Below are 20,397 nucleotides of genomic sequence, written 5' to 3' on the forward strand. Positions count from 1 at the left end.
GCAGTGGCCTTCTGTACTGTACTGCTATATAGTATATACTGGTGGTCAGCTAACTGTGCAAAACTGAAATGCACCACAGGCATGGATGGATAGTATACTTGACGACACAGAGGTAGGTAGAGCAGTGGCCTTCTGTACCGTACTGCTATATAGTATATACTTGTGGTCAGCAAACTGTGCAAAACTGAAATGCACCACAGGTATGGATGGATAGTATACTTGATGACACAGAGGTAGGTAGAGCAGTGGCCTACTGTACCGTACTGCTCTATATTATATACTGGTGGTCAGCAAACTGTGCAAAACTGAAATGCACCACAGGTATGGATGGATAGTATACTTGACGACACAGAGGTAGGTAGAGCAGTGGCCTACTGTACCGTACTGCTATATAGTATATACTGGTGGTCAGCAAACTGTGCAAAACTGAAATGCACCACAAATATGGATGGGTAGTATACTTGACGACACAGAGGTAGGTAGAGCAGTGGCCTACTGTACCGTACTGCTATATATTATATAAGCAAACTGTGCAAAACTGAAATGCACCACAGGTATGGATGGATAGTATACTTGACAACACAGAGGTAGGTAGAGCAGTGGCCTACTGTACCGTACTGCTATGTATTATATACTGGTGGTCAGCAAACTGTGCAAAACTGAAATGCACCACAGATATGGATGGATAGTATACTTGACGACACAGAGGTAGGTAGAGCAGTGGCCTACTGTACCGTACTGCTATATAGTATATACTGGTGGTCAGCAAACTGTGCAAAACTGAAATGCACCACAGGTATGGATGGATAGTATACTTGACGACACAGAGGTAGGTAGAGCAGTGGCCTACTGTACCGTACTGCTATATAGTATATACTGGTGGTCAGCAAACTGTGCAAAACTGAAATGCACCACAGTTATGGATGGATAGTATACTTGACGACACAGAGGTAGGTAGAGCAGTGGCCTTCTGTACCGTACTGCTATATAGTATATACTGGTGGTCAGCTAACTGTGCAAAACTGAAATGCACCACAGGCATGGATGGATAGTATACTTGACGACACAGAGGTAGGTAGAGCAGTGGCCTTCTGTACCGTACTGCTATATAGTATATACTTGTGGTCAGCAAACTGTGCAAAACTGAAATGCACCACAGGTATGGATGGATAGTATACTTGACGACACAGAGGTAGGTAGAGCAGTGGCCTTCTGTACCGTACTGCTATATATTATATACTGGTGGTCAGCTAACTGTGCAAAACTGAAATGCACAACAGGTATGGATGGATAGTATACTTGACGACACAGAGGTAGGTAGAGCAGTGGCCTACTGTACCGTACTGCTATATAGTATATACTGGTGGTCAGCAAACTGTGCAAAACTGAAATGCACCACAGGTATGGATGGATAGTATACTTGACGACACAGAGGTAGGTAGAGCAGTGGCCTACTGTACCGTACTGCTATATATATATAGTTATACTGGTGGTCAGCAAAATTCTGCACTGTCCTCCTACTACATACTACAATGCAGCACAGATATGGAGCGTTTTTCAGGCAGAGAACGTATAATACTGGTGGTCACTGGTCAGCAAAACTCTGCACTGTCCTCCTACTATATAATACTGCTGGTCACCAGTCCCCACAATAAAGCAATTAGCACATTGAGCACAGATATTTGCAGCACACCGAGCACATTCAGATATGGAGCGTTTTTCAGGCAGAGAACGTAGATATTTGCACTTGCAGCACACTGAGCACAGATATTTGCAGCACACTGAGCACAGATATTTGCAGCACAATTTGCAGCCCACTGAACATAGAAACTGAGAGGACGCCAGCCACGTCCTCTCACGATCATCTCCAATGCACGTGTGAAAAATGGCGGCGATGCGCGGCTCCTTATATAGAATACGAATCTCGCGAGAATCCGACCGTGGGATGATGACGTTCGGGCGCGCTCGGGTTAACCGAGCAAGGCGGGAGGATCCGAGTTGCTCGGACCCGTGAAAAAAAAGGTGAAGTTCGGGCGGGTTTGGATCCGGAGGATCCGAACCCGCTCATTACTAATAAAAACCTATGCTTTTCTTCAAAAACGTATGTGTCCAAACTATTTTTATTAATTAACGGGAGTTCACTGGGTGAAAGATGGTTTTTCAGAGTCTTAGCTCTTCTAAACACTAGGTTCAGTTTCTCTGTTATCACTTTTCCCAGCACCGAGTCCATTTTCAATATATGCCAGTGCTTTTCCAGACTCTTACGAATCTCATTAACCTTTACATTATATTGCGTTACAAATGGACAATCAAATTCTTTCTTGCTTTTAATAGGATCTATCCTTTTATCCTTGTACTGAATTAACTGTTTCCTATCCAATAAACGTGTTTTATTTAAAGCTGTGTCCACTAAATAATCCGGATATCCCTTTTCTTTAAATCTAGATGCATATATTAGCTTGATCCTCAAACTTAGTTGTATCAGTGCAATTGCGTCTCAATCTAAGTAATTGTGAAAAAGGGAGGTTTTTCTTCCACTTATCATAATGACAGCTGTTATAGTCAAGGTAATTATTACTATCAACCGGTTTAAAATGAGTGCAAATATTAACCATTTTTTGGTCTTCCCTTACACTTAAATTCAGATCTAAATATTGTATTTCCGTTTTATGTATATTATATGTAAAACTAAAACCTAAATTAAAATCATTACTATGTAAATACTGTACAAAATTAGAGAACGATGTTTCCAACCCCTCCCAAACTATCAACAGGTCATCAATATATCTCCTGAACAGTACAATGTTGTCCTTAAAGGGATTATTATTATTAAATATACAATTTTGTTCCCACTCCCCCAAATATACATTAGCAAAGCTTGGGGCGCAAATCGTCCCCATCGCCGTCCCGCAGCGTTGGATAAAGAATCCTCCCAGGAAAGTAAAATAGTTGCGTTTTAACACAAAATTCAAACATTCCAAAATAAAATCCATTCTTTTGACTTCCATCAAGGGATCACGTGACAAGACTGCCTTTACGCACTCGATCCCTTTATCATGGGGTATCGATGTATATAGAGAATTTGTCTATAGTACCCCACATGTAGCTATCTTTCCATACAAAGGTATCAAATATTTGTAACAGAGCAGTAGAATCTACGATTCTAACGATGGAACATATTTTTTCAGATACATGTCTACAAATTCTGAGACTCTTGAAGTTAAAGATTCTATGCCCGACACTATTGGGCGTCCTGGGGGGAATTCTTTATTTTTGTGTAATTTAGGCAGGTGGTATTCATAGCTATTCTTGGAGTTTCGTTCATTAAATAATCAAATTCATCCAGGCTTATCACTTTATCTTTTTTACCTCTATTTAATAATTATGCTAGTTCAGATATAAACTCTTTGGTCCCCTTTTATTTTTTCGTAGGAAATAGGGTCAGCTAGGAGTCTTTCCAGCTCCTTTATATAATTACTTCTATCCATTATAACTAACCCCCCACCCTTATCAGCCTGTTTAAAAACTAGCTCTTTATTATCTGTTAACCCCTTCAACGCCTGTAGCTCATCCTGTGTCAGATTCTTTTCTTTTATTTTCATATTCATATTCTCTATATCTTTTTCTACCAACTGATGGAAAAGGTCCAAATGAGAACCCCTCGATTCTACCGGATAGTAGCTACTTTTATTTTTCAAACCTGTCACATTCGTTACCTTATCATTTTCCCAGTTTTTAATCATAGCCTCATTCTTTAAAAAGTAATGTTTAAGGGTCATATTACGGATATACAAATTCAAATCCATATGTAGAGTAAACTGATTTACTCCCACCGTGGGGGCAAAAGATAAGCCTTTTTGCAAAATATTTTTCTCTGTTTGGGACCGGGTGACTTGGGACAGATTAAATATACCTTTATCCGAATGGGGAGCTAATTTGTAACTCTTGTTTTGTTTACAGGTGGCTTGTAATGAGTCAATTTGACTCATTACAAGCCGCTGATGACTTTAGGGAATGTGGGTAGTTGCGCCCTCAGAGCGACTGCGCTATGTACCAGGCACACCTGGCACACACGTAGTTACGGCTCTGCAAAACACAACCATATCTTACACAAGACACAGCAAAAACTCTAATCCATGCACTCATTATCTCCTGCATTGATTATTGTAATAGTCTCCTGACTGGTCTTCCCATAAATAGGCTCTCACCACTATAATCCATTTTGAATGCAGCTGCAAGGCTTATTTTCCTTGGTAGACATTCATCGTCTGCAGATCCGCTCTGTCAGTCCCTCCATTGGTTATTGGTATTCAATACAAAATATTTTTACTTACATAGAAGGATATAGGTGGTCTTTCCGAGTTGATCGTAGCTGTGCTAAATTTAGCACAGCTACGATCTTCTTCCCTGACATGGGGGGGGACGCCCAGCACAGGGCTAGTCCACCCCGCATGTCAGTGCCGCCCCCCCCCCCCCCCCCCCATCCTGCACAAATACAAAAGCATTGCACAGCGGCAATGTTTTTGTATTTCTGGAGTAACTCCCGGCCAGCGCAGCTCCTGCGGCTGGCCGGGAGTTGTTGTTAGCTGTCGCTGGCAGCAGCGGCTGCATGAGACGTCACACAGCCGCCGTGGCCCACCCCCCCAATGGTCCGGCCACGCCTGCATTGGCCGAATCGCGCCCACTAAACGGCGTCTTAACACGCTTCCCTCATCCCAGCATTCACAGTGGTTGCGGCCAGCCAATGCGGAAGGAGAGGGACAGCTGCATACGGTGCCGCTACCAATTACAGTGCGCTGCTGCAGCTCCGGAGTCCCCCTCCCTCCTCCTTCCCTGCACGAGGAGCCTGACTGCCTAAGCCAGCGGAGAGATGGTAAGTATCATCTATTCTATCTATCTATCTATCTATCTTATCTATCTATCCTGCCGTAATGTGTAAAAAGGGGGATTCTGGCTGCCGTAATGTGTAAAAAGGTGGACGCTGGCTGCCGTAATGTGTAGAAAGGGGACGCTGTCTGCCGTAATGTGTAAAAAGGGGGACGCTGTCTGCAGTGGCGTAAGTTCGTCACAGTCGCCCGGAGGCAAGATAAATATTGGTACCCCCCTATTTCCTATATTAAGATAAATATATGTATGTATGTGTGCGTGTATATGTGTGTGTGTGTGTGTGTGTGTGTGTGTGTGTGTGTGTGTGTGTGTGTGTGTGTGTGTGTGGAGTGTTCTGAAAAAAATTATATACTGTATTTATACATTTAATTGTCTTTTATTTTAAATCACACATTTCTTAGCAGTCATACCCAGGATTAGAACCCATGACCTGTTACACTAACAGCAGACACTTTACTGATGGAGTTATTTGCTCCTGTAGAAGAAGCATGAGAATTCTAACTATATGAAGTTACGTGTAATTGTCAGAGAAGTAGCTTCATATAGTTAGAATTCTCATATTTCCTATACAGGAGCAAACAGCTTCATCAGTAAGGTGCCGCATCCAGTGTAATAGGTTGTGGTTTCTAATCCTGGGTATGACACTTGTAAAATGTAGAGATGAGCGGGTTCGGTTTCTTTGAATCCGAACCCGCACGAACTTCACTTTTTTTTCCACGGGTCCGAGCGACTCGGATCTTCCCGCCTTGCTCGGTTAACCCGAGCGCGCCCGAACGTCATCATGACGCTGTCGGATTCTCGCGAGGCTCGGATTCTATCGCGAGACTCGGATTCTATATAAGGAGCCGCGCGTCGCCGCCATTTTCACTCGTGCATTGAGATTGATAGGGAGAGGACGTGTCTGGCGTCCTCTCCATTAGAATAGAGATAGATAGATTAGATAGAGAGAGATTGTGCAGAGTCGCAGACAGAGTTAGTTTACCACAGTCAGTGACCAGTGCAGTTGCTAGTTAACTTTTATTTAATATAATATATCCGTTCACTTCTCTCTGCTATATCCGTTCTCTGCCTGAAAAAAAAAACGATACACAGCACAGTCAGTCACACAGTGTGACTCAGTCTGTGTGCACTCAGCTCAGCCCAGTGTGCTGCACAGTCATCAATGTATAAATTAAAAGCTTATAATTAATTGTGGGGGAGACTGGGGAGCACTGCAGGTTGTTAGCAGGAGCCAGGAGTACAATTATATTAATTAACAGTGCACACTTTTGCTGCAGGAGTGGTGACCAGTGCCTGACCACCAGTATAGTATTGTTGTATACTACTAATATCTCTTTAAATATCAACCAGTCTATATTAGCAGCAGACACAGTACAGTGCGGTAGTTCACGGCTGTGGCTACCTCTGTGTCGGCACACGGCAGGCAGTCCGTCCGACCAGAATTGTATTATTTATTATTATATACCTACCACCTAACCGTGGTTTTTTTTTCATTCTTTATACCGTCATAGTGTCATCCTAATTGTTACGAGTATACTACTATCTCTTTATCAACCAGTGTACAGTGCGGTAGTTCACGGCTGTGGCTACCTCTGTGTCGGCACACGGCAGGCAGTCCGTCCGACCAGAATTGTATTATTTATTATTATATACCTACCACCTAACCGTGGTTTTTTTTTCATTCTTTATACCGTCATAGTGTCATCCTAATTGTTACGAGTATACTACTATCTCTTTATCAACCAGTGTACAGTGCGGTAGTTCACGGCTGTGGCTACCTCTGTGTCGGCACACGGCAGGCAGTCCGTCCGACCAGAATTGTATTATTTATTATTATATACCTACCACCTAACCGTGGTTTTTTTTTCATTCTTTATACCGTCATAGTGTCATCCTAATTGTTACGAGTATACTACTATCTCTTTATCAACCAGTGTACAGTGCGGTAGTTCACGGCTGTGGCTACCTCTGTGTCGGCACACGGCAGGCAGTCCGTCCGACCAGAATTGTATTATTTATTATTATATACCTACCACCTAACCGTGGTTTTTTTTTCATTCTTTATACCGTCATAGTGTCATCCTAATTGTTACGAGTATACTACTATCTCTTTATCAACCAGTGTACAGTGCGGTAGTTCACGGCTGTGGCTACCTCTGTGTCGGCACACGGCAGGCAGTCCGTCCGACCAGAATTGTATTATTTATTATTATATACCTACCACCTAACCGTGGTTTTTTTTTCATTCTTTATACCGTCATAGTGTCATCCTAATTGTTACGAGTATACTACTATCTCTTTATCAACCAGTGTACAGTGCGGTAGTTCACGGCTGTGGCTACCTCTGTGTCGGCAGTCGGCAGGCAGTCCGTCCATCCATAATTGTATTATTATTATAATATATACCACCTAACCGTGGTTTTTTTTTCATTCTTTATACCGTCATAGTGTCATACTAGTTGTTACGAGTATACTACTATCTCTTTATCAACCAGTGTACAGTGCGGTAGTTCACGGCTGTGGCTACCTCTGTGTCGGCAGTCGGCAGGCAGTCTGTCCATCCATAATTGTATTATTATTATAATATATACCACCTAACTGTGGTTTTTTTTGCATTCTTTATACCGTCGTCATAGTGTCATACTAGTTGTTACGAGTATACTACTATCTCTTTATCAACCAGTGTACAGTGCGGTAGTTCACGGCTGTGGCTACCTCTGTGTCGGCAGTCGGCAGGCAGTCCGTCCATCCATAATTGTATTATTATTATAATATATACCACCTAACCGTGGTTTTTTTTTCATTCTTTATACCGTCATAGTGTCATACTAGTTGTTACGAGTATACTACTATCTCTTTATCAACCAGTGTACAGTGCGGTAGTTCACGGCTGTGGCTACCTCTGTGTCGGCAGTCGGCAGGCAGTCCGTCCATCCATAATTGTATTATTATTATAATATATACCACCTAACTGTGGTTTTTTTTGCATTCTTTATACCGTCGTCATAGTGTCATACTAGTTGTTACGAGTATACTACTATCTCTTTATCAACCAGTGTACAGTGCGGTAGTTCACGGCTGTGGCTACCTCTGTGTCGGCAGTCGGCAGGCAGTCCGTCCATCCATAATTGTATTATTATTATAATATATACCACCTAACCGTGGTTTTTTTTTCATTCTTTATACCGTCGTCATAGTGTCATACTAGTTGTTACGAGTATACTACTATCTCTTTATCAACCAGTGTACAGTGCGGTAGTTCACGGCTGTGGCTACCTCTGTGTCGGCAGTCGGCAGGCAGTCCGTCCATCCATAATTGTATTATTATTATAATATATACCACCTAACCGTGGTTTTTTTTTCATTCTTTATACCGTCGTCATAGTGTCATACTAGTTGTTACGAGTATACTACTATCTCTTTATCAACCAGTGTACAGTGCGGTAGTTCACGGCTGTGGCTACCTCTGTGTCGGCAGTCGGCAGGCAGTCCGTCCATCCATAATTGTATTATTATTATAATATATACCACCTAACCGTGGTTTTTTTTTCATTCTTTATACCGTCGTCATAGTGTCATACTAGTTGTTACGAGTATACTACTATCTCTTTATCAACCAGTGTACAGTGCGGTAGTTCACGGCTGTGGCTACCTCTGTGTCGGCAGTCGGCAGGCAGTCCGTCCATCCATAATTGTATTATTATTATAATATATACCACCTAACCGTGGTTTTTTTATACCACCTAACCGTGGCAGTCCGTCCATAATTGTATACTAGTATCCAATCCATCCATCTCCATTGTTTACCTGAGGTGCCTTTTAGTTCTGCCTATAAAATATGGAGAACAAAAAAGTTGAGGTTCCAAAATTAGGGAAAGATCAAGATCCACTTCCACCTCGTGCTGAAGCTGCTGCCACTAGTCATGGCCGAGACGATGAAATGCCAGCAACGTCGTCTGCCAAGGCCGATGCCCAATGTCATAGTACAGAGCATGTCAAATCCAAAACACCAAATATCAGAAAAAAAAGGACTCCAAAACCTAAAATAAAATTGTCGGAGGAGAAGCGTAAACTTGCCAATATGCCATTTACCACACGGAGTGGCAAGGAACGGCTGAGGCCCTGGCCTATGTTCATGGCTAGTGGTTCAGCTTCACATGAGGATGGAAGCACTCAGCCTCTCGCTAGAAAACTGAAAAGACTCAAGCTGGCAAAAACACCGCAAAGAACTGTGCGTTCTTTGAAATCCCAAATCCACAAGGAGAGTCCAATTGTGTCGTTTGCGATGCCTGACCTTCCCAACACTGGACGTGAAGAGCATGCGCCTTCCACCATTTGCACGCCCCCTGCAAGTGCTGGAAGGAGCACCCGCAGTCCAGTTCCTGATAGTCAGATTGAAGATGTCAGTGTTGAAGTACACCAGGATGAGGAGGATATGGGTGTTGCTGGCGCTGGGGAGGAAATTGACCAGGAGGATTCTGATGGTGAGGTGGTTTGTTTAAGTCAGGCACCCGGGGAGACACCTGTTGTCCGTGGGAGGAATATGGCCGTTGACATGCCAGGTGAAAATACCAAAAAAATCAGCTCTTCGGTGTGGAGGTATTTCACCAGAAATGCGGACAACAGGTGTCAAGCCGTGTGTTCCCTTTGTCAAGCTGTAATAAGTAGGGGTAAGGACGTTAACCACCTCGGAACATCCTCCCTTATACGTCACCTGCAGCGCATTCATAATAAGTCAGTGACAAGTTCAAAAACTTTGGGTGACAGCGGAAGCAGTCCACTGACCAGTAAATCCCTTCCTCTTGTAACCAAGCTCACGCAAACCACCCCACCAACTCCCTCAGTGTCAATTTCCTCCTTCCCCAGGAATGCCAATAGTCCTGCAGGCCATGTCACTGGCAAGTCTGACGAGTCCTCTCCTGCCTGGGATTCCTCCGATGCATCCTTGCATGTAACGCCTACTGCTGCTGGCGCTGCTGTTGTTGCCGCTGGGAGTCGATGGTCATCCCAGAGGGGAAGTCGTAAGCCCACTTGTACTACTTCCAGTAAGCAATTGACTGTTCAACAGTCCTTTGCGAGGAAGATGAAATATCACAGCAGTCATCCTACTGCAAAGCGGATAACTGAGGCCTTGGCATCCTGGGTGGTGAGAAACGTGGTTCCGGTATCCATCATTACTGCAGAGCCAACTAGAGACTTGTTGGAGGTACTGTGTCCCCGGTACCAAATACCATCTAGGTTCCATTTCTCTAGGCAGGCGATACCGAAAATGTACACAGACCTCAGAAAAAGAGTCACAAGTGTCCTAAAAAATGCAGCTGTACCCAATGTCCACTTAACCACGGACATGTGGACAAGTGGAGCAGGGCAGGGTCAGGACTATATGACTGTGACAGCCCACTGGGTAGATGTATGGACTCCCGCCGCAAGAACAGCAGCGGCGGCACCAGTAGCAGCATCTCGCAAACGCCAACTCTTTCCTAGGCAGGCTACGCTTTGTATCACCGCTTTCCAGAATACGCACACAGCTGAAAACCTCTTACGGCAACTGAGGAAGATCATCGCGGAATGGCTTACCCCAATTGGACTCTCCTGTGGATTTGTGGCATCGGACAACGCCAGCAATATTGTGTGTGCATTAAATCTGGGCCAATTCCAGCACGTCCCATGTTTTGCACATACCTTGAATTTGGTGGTGCAGAATTTTTTAAAAAACGACAGGGGCGTGCAAGAGATGCTGTCGGTGGCCAGAAGAATTGCGGGACACTTTCGGCGTACAGGCACCACGTACAGAAAACTGGAGCACCACCAAAAACTACTGAACCTGCCCTGCCATCATCTGAAGCAAGAAGTGGTAACGAGGTGGAATTCAACCCTCTATATGCTTCAGAGGTTGGAGGAGCAGCAAAAGGCCATTCAAGCCTATACAATTGAGCACGATATAGTAGGTGGAATGCACCTGTCTCAAGTGCAGTGGAGAATGATTTCAACGTTGTGCAAGGTTCTGATGCCCTTTGAACTTGCCACACGTGAAGTCAGTTCAGACACTGCCAGCCTGAGTCAGGTCATTCCCCTCATCAGGCTTTTGCAGAAGAAGCTGGAGGCATTGAAGAAGGAGCTAACACGGAGCGATTCCGCTAGGCATGTGGGACTTGTGGATGCAGCCCTTAATTCGCTTAACAAGGATTCACGGGTGGTCAATCTGTTGAAATCAGAGCACTACATTTTGGCCACCGTGCTCGATCCTAGATTTAAAGCCTACCTTGGATCTCTCTTTCCGGCAGACACAGGTCTGCTGGGGTTGAAAGACCTGCTGGTGACAAAATTGTCAAGTCAAGCGGAACGCGACCTGTCAACATCTCCTCCTTCACATTCTCCCGCAACTGGGGGTGCGAGGAAAAGGCTCAGAATTCCGAGCCCACCCGCTGGCGGTGATGCAGGGCAGTCTGGAGCGACTGCTGATGCTGACATCTGGTCCGGACTGAAGGACCTGACAACGATTACGGACATGTCGTCTACTGTCACTGCATATGATTCTCTCAACATTGATAGAATGGTGGAGGATTATATGAGTGACCGCATCCAAGTAGGCACGTCACACAGTCCGTACTTATACTGGCAGGAAAAAGAGGCAATTTGGAGGCCCTTGCACAAACTGGCTTTATTCTACCTAAGTTGCCCTCCCACAAGTGTGTACTCCGAAAGAGTGTTTAGTGCCGCCGCTCACCTTGTCAGCAATCGGCGTACGAGGTTACATCCAGAAAATGTGGAGAAGATGATGTTCATTAAAATGAATTATAATCAATTCCTCCGCGGAGACATTGACCAGCAGCAATTGCCTCCACAAAGTACACAGGGAGCTGAGATGGTGGATTCCAGTGGGGACGAATTGATAATCTGTGAGGAGGGGGATGTACACGGTGATATATCGGAGGGTGAAGATGAGGTGGACATCTTGCCTCTGTAGAGCCAGTTTGTGCAAGGAGAGATTAATTGCTTCTTTTTTGGGGGGGGTCCAAACCAACCCGTCATATCAGTCACAGTCGTGTGGCAGACCCTGTCACTGAAATGATGGGTTGGTTAAAGTGTGCATGTCCTGTTTTGTTTATACAACATAAGGGTGGGTGGGAGGGCCCAAGGATAATTCCATCTTGCACCTCTTTTTTCTTTTCTTTTTCTTTGCATCATGTGCTGATTGGGGAGGGTTTTTTGGAAGGGACATCCTGCGTGACACTGCAGTGCCACTCCTAGATGGGCCCGGTGTTTGTGTCGGCCACTAGGGTCGCTAATCTTACTCACACAGCTACCTCATTGCGCCTCTTTTTTTCTTTGCGTCATGTGCTGTTTGGGGAGGGTTTTTTGGAAGGGACATCCTGCGTGACACTGCAGTGCCACTCCTAGATGTGCCCGGTGTTTGTGTCGGCCACTAGGGTCGCTAATCTTACTCACACAGTCAGCTACCTCATTGCGCCTCTTTTTTTCTTTGCGTCATGTGCTGTTTGGGGAGGGTTTTTTGGAAGGGCCATCCTGCGTGACACTGCAGTGCCACTCCTAGATGGGCCCGGTGTTTGTGTCGGCCACTAGGGTCGCTTATCTTACTCACACAGCGACCTCGGTGCAAATTTTAGGACTAAAAATAATATTGTGAGGTGTGATGTGTTCAGAATAGGCTGAAAATGAGTGTAAATTATGTTTTTTGAGGTTAATAATACTTTGGGATCAAAATTACCCCCAAATTCTATGATTTAAGCTGTTTTTTAGGGTTTTTTTAAAAAAACACCCGAATCCAAAACACACCCGAATCCGACAAAAAAAATTCGGTGAGGTTTTGCCAAAACGCGTTCGAACCCAAAACACGGCCGCGGAACCGAACCCAAAACCAAAACACAAAACCCGAAAAATTTCCGGCGCTCATCTCTAGTAAAATGTGTATATTCAGTATAATAAAGTGGGTGTGATTTGTAAGGTGCAGGGACCAGTGAGGAAGTTGGCCACTGAAAAGACAGCGGCAGATATCAATTAACTTAATTCAATGGTGTCTCAGAATGGGAGGAGAGGTGCCCTCTTCGGAGCATGTTCAATACACTTTTGATTATTTGCCACAGGCTGGATCTAGAGTGTAATATTTGTATTTGTTCTCTTTCAGTTGTATCCTGTACCTCTCCTCCTACTATTACAAAGGGATTTTTCCGTCCTGTAAAAGATGATTATACTTATCTTGACTCTGTGACATATACTTGCAACGGGGCGTCATCACTTATAGGTGAACAGTCTCTGGCCTGTAATGAAAAAGGAGAATGGAGTCCGGATGCTCCTGAGTGCAGAGGTTAGAAATGCTGTTGCCATATACAGTATGTGTCAGTTTTAAATGATCACTGGGGGTAATTCCAAGTTGATCGCAGCAGGAATTTTTTTAGCAGTTGGGCAAAACCATGTGCACTGCAGGGGAGGCAGATATAACATTTGCAGAGAGAGTTAAATTTGGGTTGGTTATTTTGTTTCTGTGCAGGGTAAATACTGGCTTCTTTATTTTTACACTGCAATTTAGATTGCAGATTGAACTCACCACACCCATCTATTTCTCTCTGCACATGTTATATCTGCCTCCCCTGCAGTGCACATGGTTTTGCCCAACTGCTAAAAGATTTCCTGCTGCGATCAACTTGGAATTACCCCAACTGTTCTAAATGCAATTATTTAATAGGGTTTTGCCCTTGGTAAGGCTTGGATTCTTCTAGGCATGGATTCTGTTATGGAACTGTCTGTATGTTTTGTCTGGAATAATACCCCAAATGTGATTGTTGTATATAAAGGGATGCAGTGTAGTCCATAAAGGGGCTACTGTGTCTGACAAGGGTCTGATGTGTCCATCCAGGGGTGCACTGTCAGTTCATCAAAGGGCTGCTGTGTCCTCCAGGGGTGCTGTGTCCGTCTATCCAGGAGCTCTGCCCCAGTGTAACAAAAAAAAAAAAAAAAAGCTAAAATTATAATTAAAAAATATATTTTTTTTTTGTGCTATGCCCCAGTGTACTATACTATTATTTTCTGTGACACTGCCGGTCAGACTGTAGTGTAATAATAATCATACACATATAGTGACACTGCAGGTGATACCCCAACTATAGGTGGTCCATCCCAGGGTGCTTTGTTGTACATAAGGGGGTGTTGTGTCCATCCCCAGGGGTGCTATGTTGTACATAAAGGGGTGCAGTGTCTGACAAGGGGCTGTTATGTCCGTCCAAGGATGCTCTGTCAATCCAGGGGTGATCTGTCGACCCATGAAGGGGCTGCTGTTTCCTCCAGGGATGCTCTCTGTCCATACATAAAAGGGCTGCTGTGTCCTCCAGGGGTGCTCTCTCCGTCCACAAAGGGGCTGCTGTGTCCTCCAGGGGGGCTCTCTCCATCCACAAAGGGGATGCTGTGTCCTCCAGGGGTGCTCTCTCCGTCCATAAAGGGGCTGCTGTGTTCTTCAGGGTTGCTCTGTCCATCCATCCATCCATCCATCCATCCAGGGGCTCTGCCCCAGTGTAAAATTTAAATAATAAAAGCTGTACCCCAGTGTACTATACAATTTAAAAAATTCAGAAGTAATGTGACATTGCTAGCCAGACTACATTGTAATATTATATACACGTATATAATACATGTATTGTGTGACACTGTAGGTGAAAGTGAACTGCAGTGTAATATTATTTCTGACTCATACACATATTGGCCCTCATTCCGAGTTGTTCGCTCGGTATTTTTCATCGCATCGCAGTGAAAATCCGCTTAGTACGCATGCGCAATGTTCGCACTGCGACTGCGCCAAGTAACTTTACTATGTTGAAAGTATTTTTACTCACGGCTTTTTCTTCGCTCCGGCGATCGTAATGTGATTGACAGGAAATGGGTGTTACTGGGCGGAAACACGGCGTTTCAGGGGCGTGTGGCTGAAAACGCTACCGTTTCCGGAAAAAACGCAGGAGTGGCCGGGGAAACGGTGGGAGTGCCTGGGCGAACGCTGGGTGTGTTTGTGACGTCAACCAGGAACGACAAGCACTGAAATGATCGCACAGGCAGAGTAAGTCTGGAGCTACTCTGAAACTGCTAAGTAGTTAGTAATCGCAATATTGCGAATACATCGGTCGCAATTTTAAGAAGCTAAGATACACTCCCAGTAGGCGGCGGCTTAGCGTGTGTAACTCTGCTAAATTCGCCTTGCGACCGATCAACTCGAAATGAGGGCCTTTGTGTGACACTGTAGGTGAAAGTGAACCATAGTGTAATATATATTCTAACTCATACACATATTGTGTGATGAAACCACAGTGTAATATTCATGGATGATGATTATTTTAGTGATATCATCCAAATAGGCATATCAGACACTACTGTCAGGATAAAAAAGGTAATTTGGAGGCCCTTGCACAAACTGGCTTTGCTTTACTTAAGTTTCCCACTCTCCATTGTGTACTCAGAAAGAGTTTTCAGCGCAGTTTTCAGTTCTCTCCTGGTGTAACCCAGGCGCATATACTACCATTCTCTCCCGCTGTAACCCAGGCACATACAGAACAGCTTGAAGTGGACAGCACTTTATATACTGTGCTAGGTGGCGCTTATAATGGCTGGCCACTCCTCTCTGGTCACATGGTCACATCTCTTCCAACATATGGGAACGCCCCTTAGTGGGCCCCTGTGTTTGCATTTCCCTGGTGGGCCCTTCATGCCCCAGTCTGACACTGTACTTATAGTATATTGTAAGTTCATATAACTTGTGGCTTTTCATGTCTACTAGTATTGGGGAATTTGCTGTACCCAGTCTAGAGTTTGCAATAGGAGCTGGACTGGAAGCTACGCAAAGAAAGCAGGGAGGCTTTATTAGGTTTCTCTGCATGGATTTAGTATTGCAGAGTGTACTAGGCACTGGATAGGAAGGCTGTGACGAGAGAGGCTTGAGAGAACAACTAGATAGGATCTAGTATACTATTCGGTAACCTGGCTTAAACCAGTAGGAATCGGACTGGGACCGATAATGTTTGTTAGAGTAACCGGGCTTGGACCAGTAATGCCAATTAAAATTACCAAGTTGGGACTGGTATTGCATATCAGGAACCGGGCTTGGACCAGTAATGCATATTAAAATAAATGGGCTAAAACTGCATAGCAGGAACCGGGCTAGGACTATGCAGAGACTGTGTTTGGTAATGGCAGATAGGCTTGCATGTAAGCCTGTGAGATGGTCATGTGGAGAAAAATGTGCCGATGTTTGTTTATTGCCTTGCCAGCCCCGCTTGTGGAATCCATAGAGAAGAATGAGCGATCCGTTTCCCTGTGGAAAGTCCAAAGGGTAGGGCTTCGAACTGGAAATGCTGATGGATGACAAATATATTGTTGATGACTGGGTGCTATAGGTACAAGAAGGTAAGCATCCTGTATATCCAGGGAGACCATAAAATTCCCAAGTCGCAAAGCCAGGACAATGGAATGGAGAGTTTCCATTTGAAGACTGAGCAGTTTGAGATATTTGTTCAGTATCTTTAGATTTAGTATGTAACAATGAAACCCATTGGGTTTCTGAATCAAAAAGAGTGTAGAGTAGAACCCCTGGCACTGTTGAGACCCAGGGACAGGAACAGTCATGCCTGAATGTAGTAAGGAATGAAGGACCATCTTCAGAGCCTTAGCCTTGCTGAGGTCTGTTGGTGTATTGGTAGGAAAATGCTGTCTGGGGGGACGCTTCAGGAATTAGAGAGCATTCCCGTGAGAGACCACTTCTTGAACCCAGGCGTCTGTTGTGATCTGACGCCAAGCATGTGTGTACTAAAAAAGTTGGCCTCCCACCCTGGGGACCACTAGGGGGATGCCCTCCCTATCAGGCATCAGGGTCCGCCTTCCAGGAGAAAATCCACTCAATGCGGCGTGCCAATACAGAAGTAGTCGAAGCTTTAGGGACAGTAGAGCTGTATCCAGAGCAGCCTTCCCAATGTAATAGGCAGCATCTCTGATGCTAGCAATCAGTGACACTTGTTCTGTGGTAGGCTGAGATGTGAAACTGATTTCAAGGGCATCAGCCCAAGTTTCAATGGCTTTAACTACCCATGCTGTTGCTGTGGCAGGTCTGGTCATAGCACCTGTAAGTGAAAATAAAGAGAAACCTGTCCAATTGCCGATCAGGTATGTCCTTAAGGGAGGATGCTGTAGGAATAGGCAGAAGGGAACTTGCTAGGAGCTTTCCATGTTTCACTCATAGCATTAGTGTGGAAACTCAGCCACTACTACTTTTTTGCATTTACTTTACACAGAGGGTCTTTAGATTTAGGGGCCGATTCAGTATCCACTAACTTGAGAGAGAATTTAACCGCCCTAACTAAAGCAGCTACATAAAGGGGGTCATTCCGAGTTGTTCGCTCGCAAGCGGATTTTAGCAGATTTGCTCATGCTAAGCCGCCGCCTACTGGGAGTGAATCTTAGCATCTTAAAATTGCGAACGATGTATTCGCAATATTGCGAATACACACCTCGTAGCAGTTTCTGAGTAGCTCCAGACTTACTCGGCATCTGCGATCATTTCAGTGCTTGTCGTTCCTGGTTTGACGTCACAAACACACCCAGCGTTCGCCCAGATACTCCCCCGTTTCTCCAGCCACTCCTGCGTTTTTTCCGGAAACGGTAGCGTTTTTTCCCACACGCCCATAAAACGGCCTGTTTCCGCCCAGTAACACCCATTTCCTGTCAATCACATTACGATCGCCAGAACGATGAAAAAGCCGTGAGTAAAATTCCTAACTGCATAGCAAATTTACTTGGCGCAGTCGCAGTGCGGACATTGCGCATGCGCATTAAGCGGAAAATCGCTGCGATGCGAAGATTTTTACTGAGCGAACAACTCGGAATGACCCCCAAAATTTGGACTGTACCTTTTCTTTCCACGAGGGGGAGTCTGCACCAGAAAATTCAGCGTGATCTGCTGCAGCAGAAGATTCCTCCGAATCTTAGAGTGCCATGGACTATGAAGATGACACCGCATGCTTGATGGCAGTAGGAGCAGGTAGTGTCATCTGACCCTGCAATATGTTCTGTAATGCAGCAAAGGAAGAAGCCAGACTCTGTACAGAGTTAGAAAACGAATCCAACCATGGGAGAGGAACGGGTGGGGCTGTGATGGGCTGATAAACAGGCTGTAATGGCTGTGTGAGACCCATAGGGGGAACCACTGGTGGGACTGCAATATGGTCAGCAATTTTGCTAGTATGTTAGAAAATGCTGTCCATGGAGGCTCTTGTACCAAAACTGGGGTAGCTGATAGGCCAGATGGCACAGCACATGATGTACACTGACGATCCTCCAATAAATCCTGAGGCAAAACCTCAGTTGCACATGTCCTACATGACACTAAGGGCCTAATTCAGACCTGATCGCTTCTCTGCAAATTTCCAGAGGTTTGCGATCGGATAGTCGCCGCCCGGACAGAGTGAAAATCACACCATGCAAGACTGCGCACGCCGTGCAAAAAGCTTTGCAAACACCGGCCAGCTGCATATCCATTCAATTATTTCTCCAGTCTGTTCATAGCCCAGGACTTACTACTACAGTGTGATAGAATCAGGCTGATCGGGCCGGAGCTGGCGTCACACGCCTTCCCTGAAAACGCTTGGTAACTCCTGCGTTTTTCCTGACACTCCCAGAAAACGGGCAATTACCACCCACAAACGTCTGCTTCCTGTCAATCAACCTGCGTACCCCTAGCGATAAAAAAGATGCTGATTTATTTCACAGTTTGGCCTCGTGCGTGCGCATTACGATCCGTACACATGCGCAGTCAATTGATAATCGTCCGCCTTGCAAATTCGCACAACAGCTATCAGGTCCTAAGGCAGGAGCCCCAGTCTGTTCTGCCTTGCCTTTTTTTATACATAACTGCAAGGAGAGTACACACACAATATGGTGATGTGCAGTGTGTAACTGAGTACAGTATGTGACAATGAGCCTGCACAAATACGGGTTCACTACGGCTGGCCGGCGGTCGGGCTCCCGGCGACCAGCATACCGGCGCCGGGAGGCCGACCGCCGGCTTACCGACAGTGTGGCGAGCGCAAATGAGCCCCTTGCGGGCTCGCTGCGCTCGCCACGCTACGGGCACGGTGGCGCGCTACGCGCGCCACACTATTTTATTCTCCCTCTATGGGGGTCGTGGACCCCCACGAGGGAAAATAAGTGTCGGTATGCCGGCTGTCGGGCTCCCGGCGCCGGTATACTGAGCGCCGGGAGCCCGACCGCCGGCATACAGAAGACCACCCCACAAATACAATCATATGCAATGTGTGGAAAAGTAAACCCTGCTTTACTGTTTGAAATGAGAGAGACAGGGAAAGTAATAAGCTACTCTTACAGACAAAATGGAAAAGTATAGTCAGCAGAACAAGCATAAGTCACATACAATGCAGAAATCAATTTAACTGCAGTGGGCACTAATATCAACTATCCAGCTATGAGATTAAGGGGCATATTCATCATGAAAAAATTGTGAATTAAGAATTTTTAGTTTTCAATTCTCACCATTTTATTTCACGTTTTTTTTGCCATTCATCATTCCTCTCTGAGAAACATATAATTTCCGAAAAACTGTGGGTTTTCTGAAAAAATAAGATTTTACTTACCGGTAAATCTATTTCTCATAGTCCGTAGTGGATGCTGGGGACTCCGTAAGGATCATGGGGAATAGACGGGCTCCGCAGGAGACAGGGCACTTTAAGAAAGAATTAGGAATACTGGTGTGCACTGGTTCCTCCCTCTATGTCCCTCCTCCAGACCTCAGTTAAGGAAACTGTACCCGGAAGAGCTGACAGTACAAGGAAAGGATTTTGGAATCCATGGTAAGACTCATACCAGCCACACCAATCACACTGTATAACTCGTGATAAACTTACCCAGTTAACAGTATGAACAACAACAGAGCATCAGATAAACCTGATGCAACCATAACATAACCCTTATTTAAGCAATAACTATATACAAGCATTGCAGAAGAAGTCCGCACTTGGGACGGGCGCCCAGCATCCACTACGGACTACGAGAAATAGATTTACCGGTAAGTAAAATCTTATTTTCTCTAACGTCCTAGTGGATGCTGGGGACTCCGTAAGGACCATGGGGATTATACCAAAGCTCCAAAACAGGCGGGAGAGTGCGGATGACTCTGCAGCACCGAATGAGCAAACACAAGGTCCTCCTCAGCCAGGGTATCAAACTTGTAGAACCTTGCAAAAGTGTTTGAACCCGACCAAGTAGCTGCTCGGCAAAGCTGTAATGCCGAGACCCCTCGGGCAGCCGCCCAAGAAGAGCCCACCTTCCTTGTGGAATGGGCTTTTACTGATTTTAGAGGCAGCAATCCAGCCGCAGAATGAGCCTGCTGAATCGTGCTACAGATCCAGCGAGCAATAGTTTGCTTTGAAGCAGGAGCACCCAGCTTGTTGGATGCATACAGGATAAACAGCGACTCAGTTTTCCTGATTCCAGCCGTTCTGGGTA

General features: G+C 45.2%; 1 protein-coding gene across 7 annotated transcripts in view; it reads left to right on the top strand.

Moving 5' to 3' along the window:
* The window catches only part of LOC135045518 (complement receptor type 1-like), a 537,897-nt gene that overhangs the window by 266,920 nt on the left and 250,580 nt on the right, over positions 1 to 20,397 (top strand). For 6 of the 7 annotated variants that reach the window (XM_063955306.1, XM_063955305.1, XM_063955309.1 and 3 more), the window contains one exon: positions 13,034 to 13,213. The exons of the other annotated variant lie outside the window; for it this stretch is intronic. In XM_063955306.1, the coding sequence (XP_063811376.1) occupies positions 13,034 to 13,213 (180 nt within the window). The remainder of the gene's footprint in view (positions 1 to 13,033; positions 13,214 to 20,397) is intronic. 7 annotated transcript variants of the gene reach the window in all.

The sequence above is a fragment of the Pseudophryne corroboree genome, chromosome 2 (assembly GCF_028390025.1).
Source record: "Pseudophryne corroboree isolate aPseCor3 chromosome 2, aPseCor3.hap2, whole genome shotgun sequence".
In the NCBI taxonomy this organism is placed as follows: Eukaryota; Metazoa; Chordata; class Amphibia; order Anura; family Myobatrachidae; genus Pseudophryne; species Pseudophryne corroboree.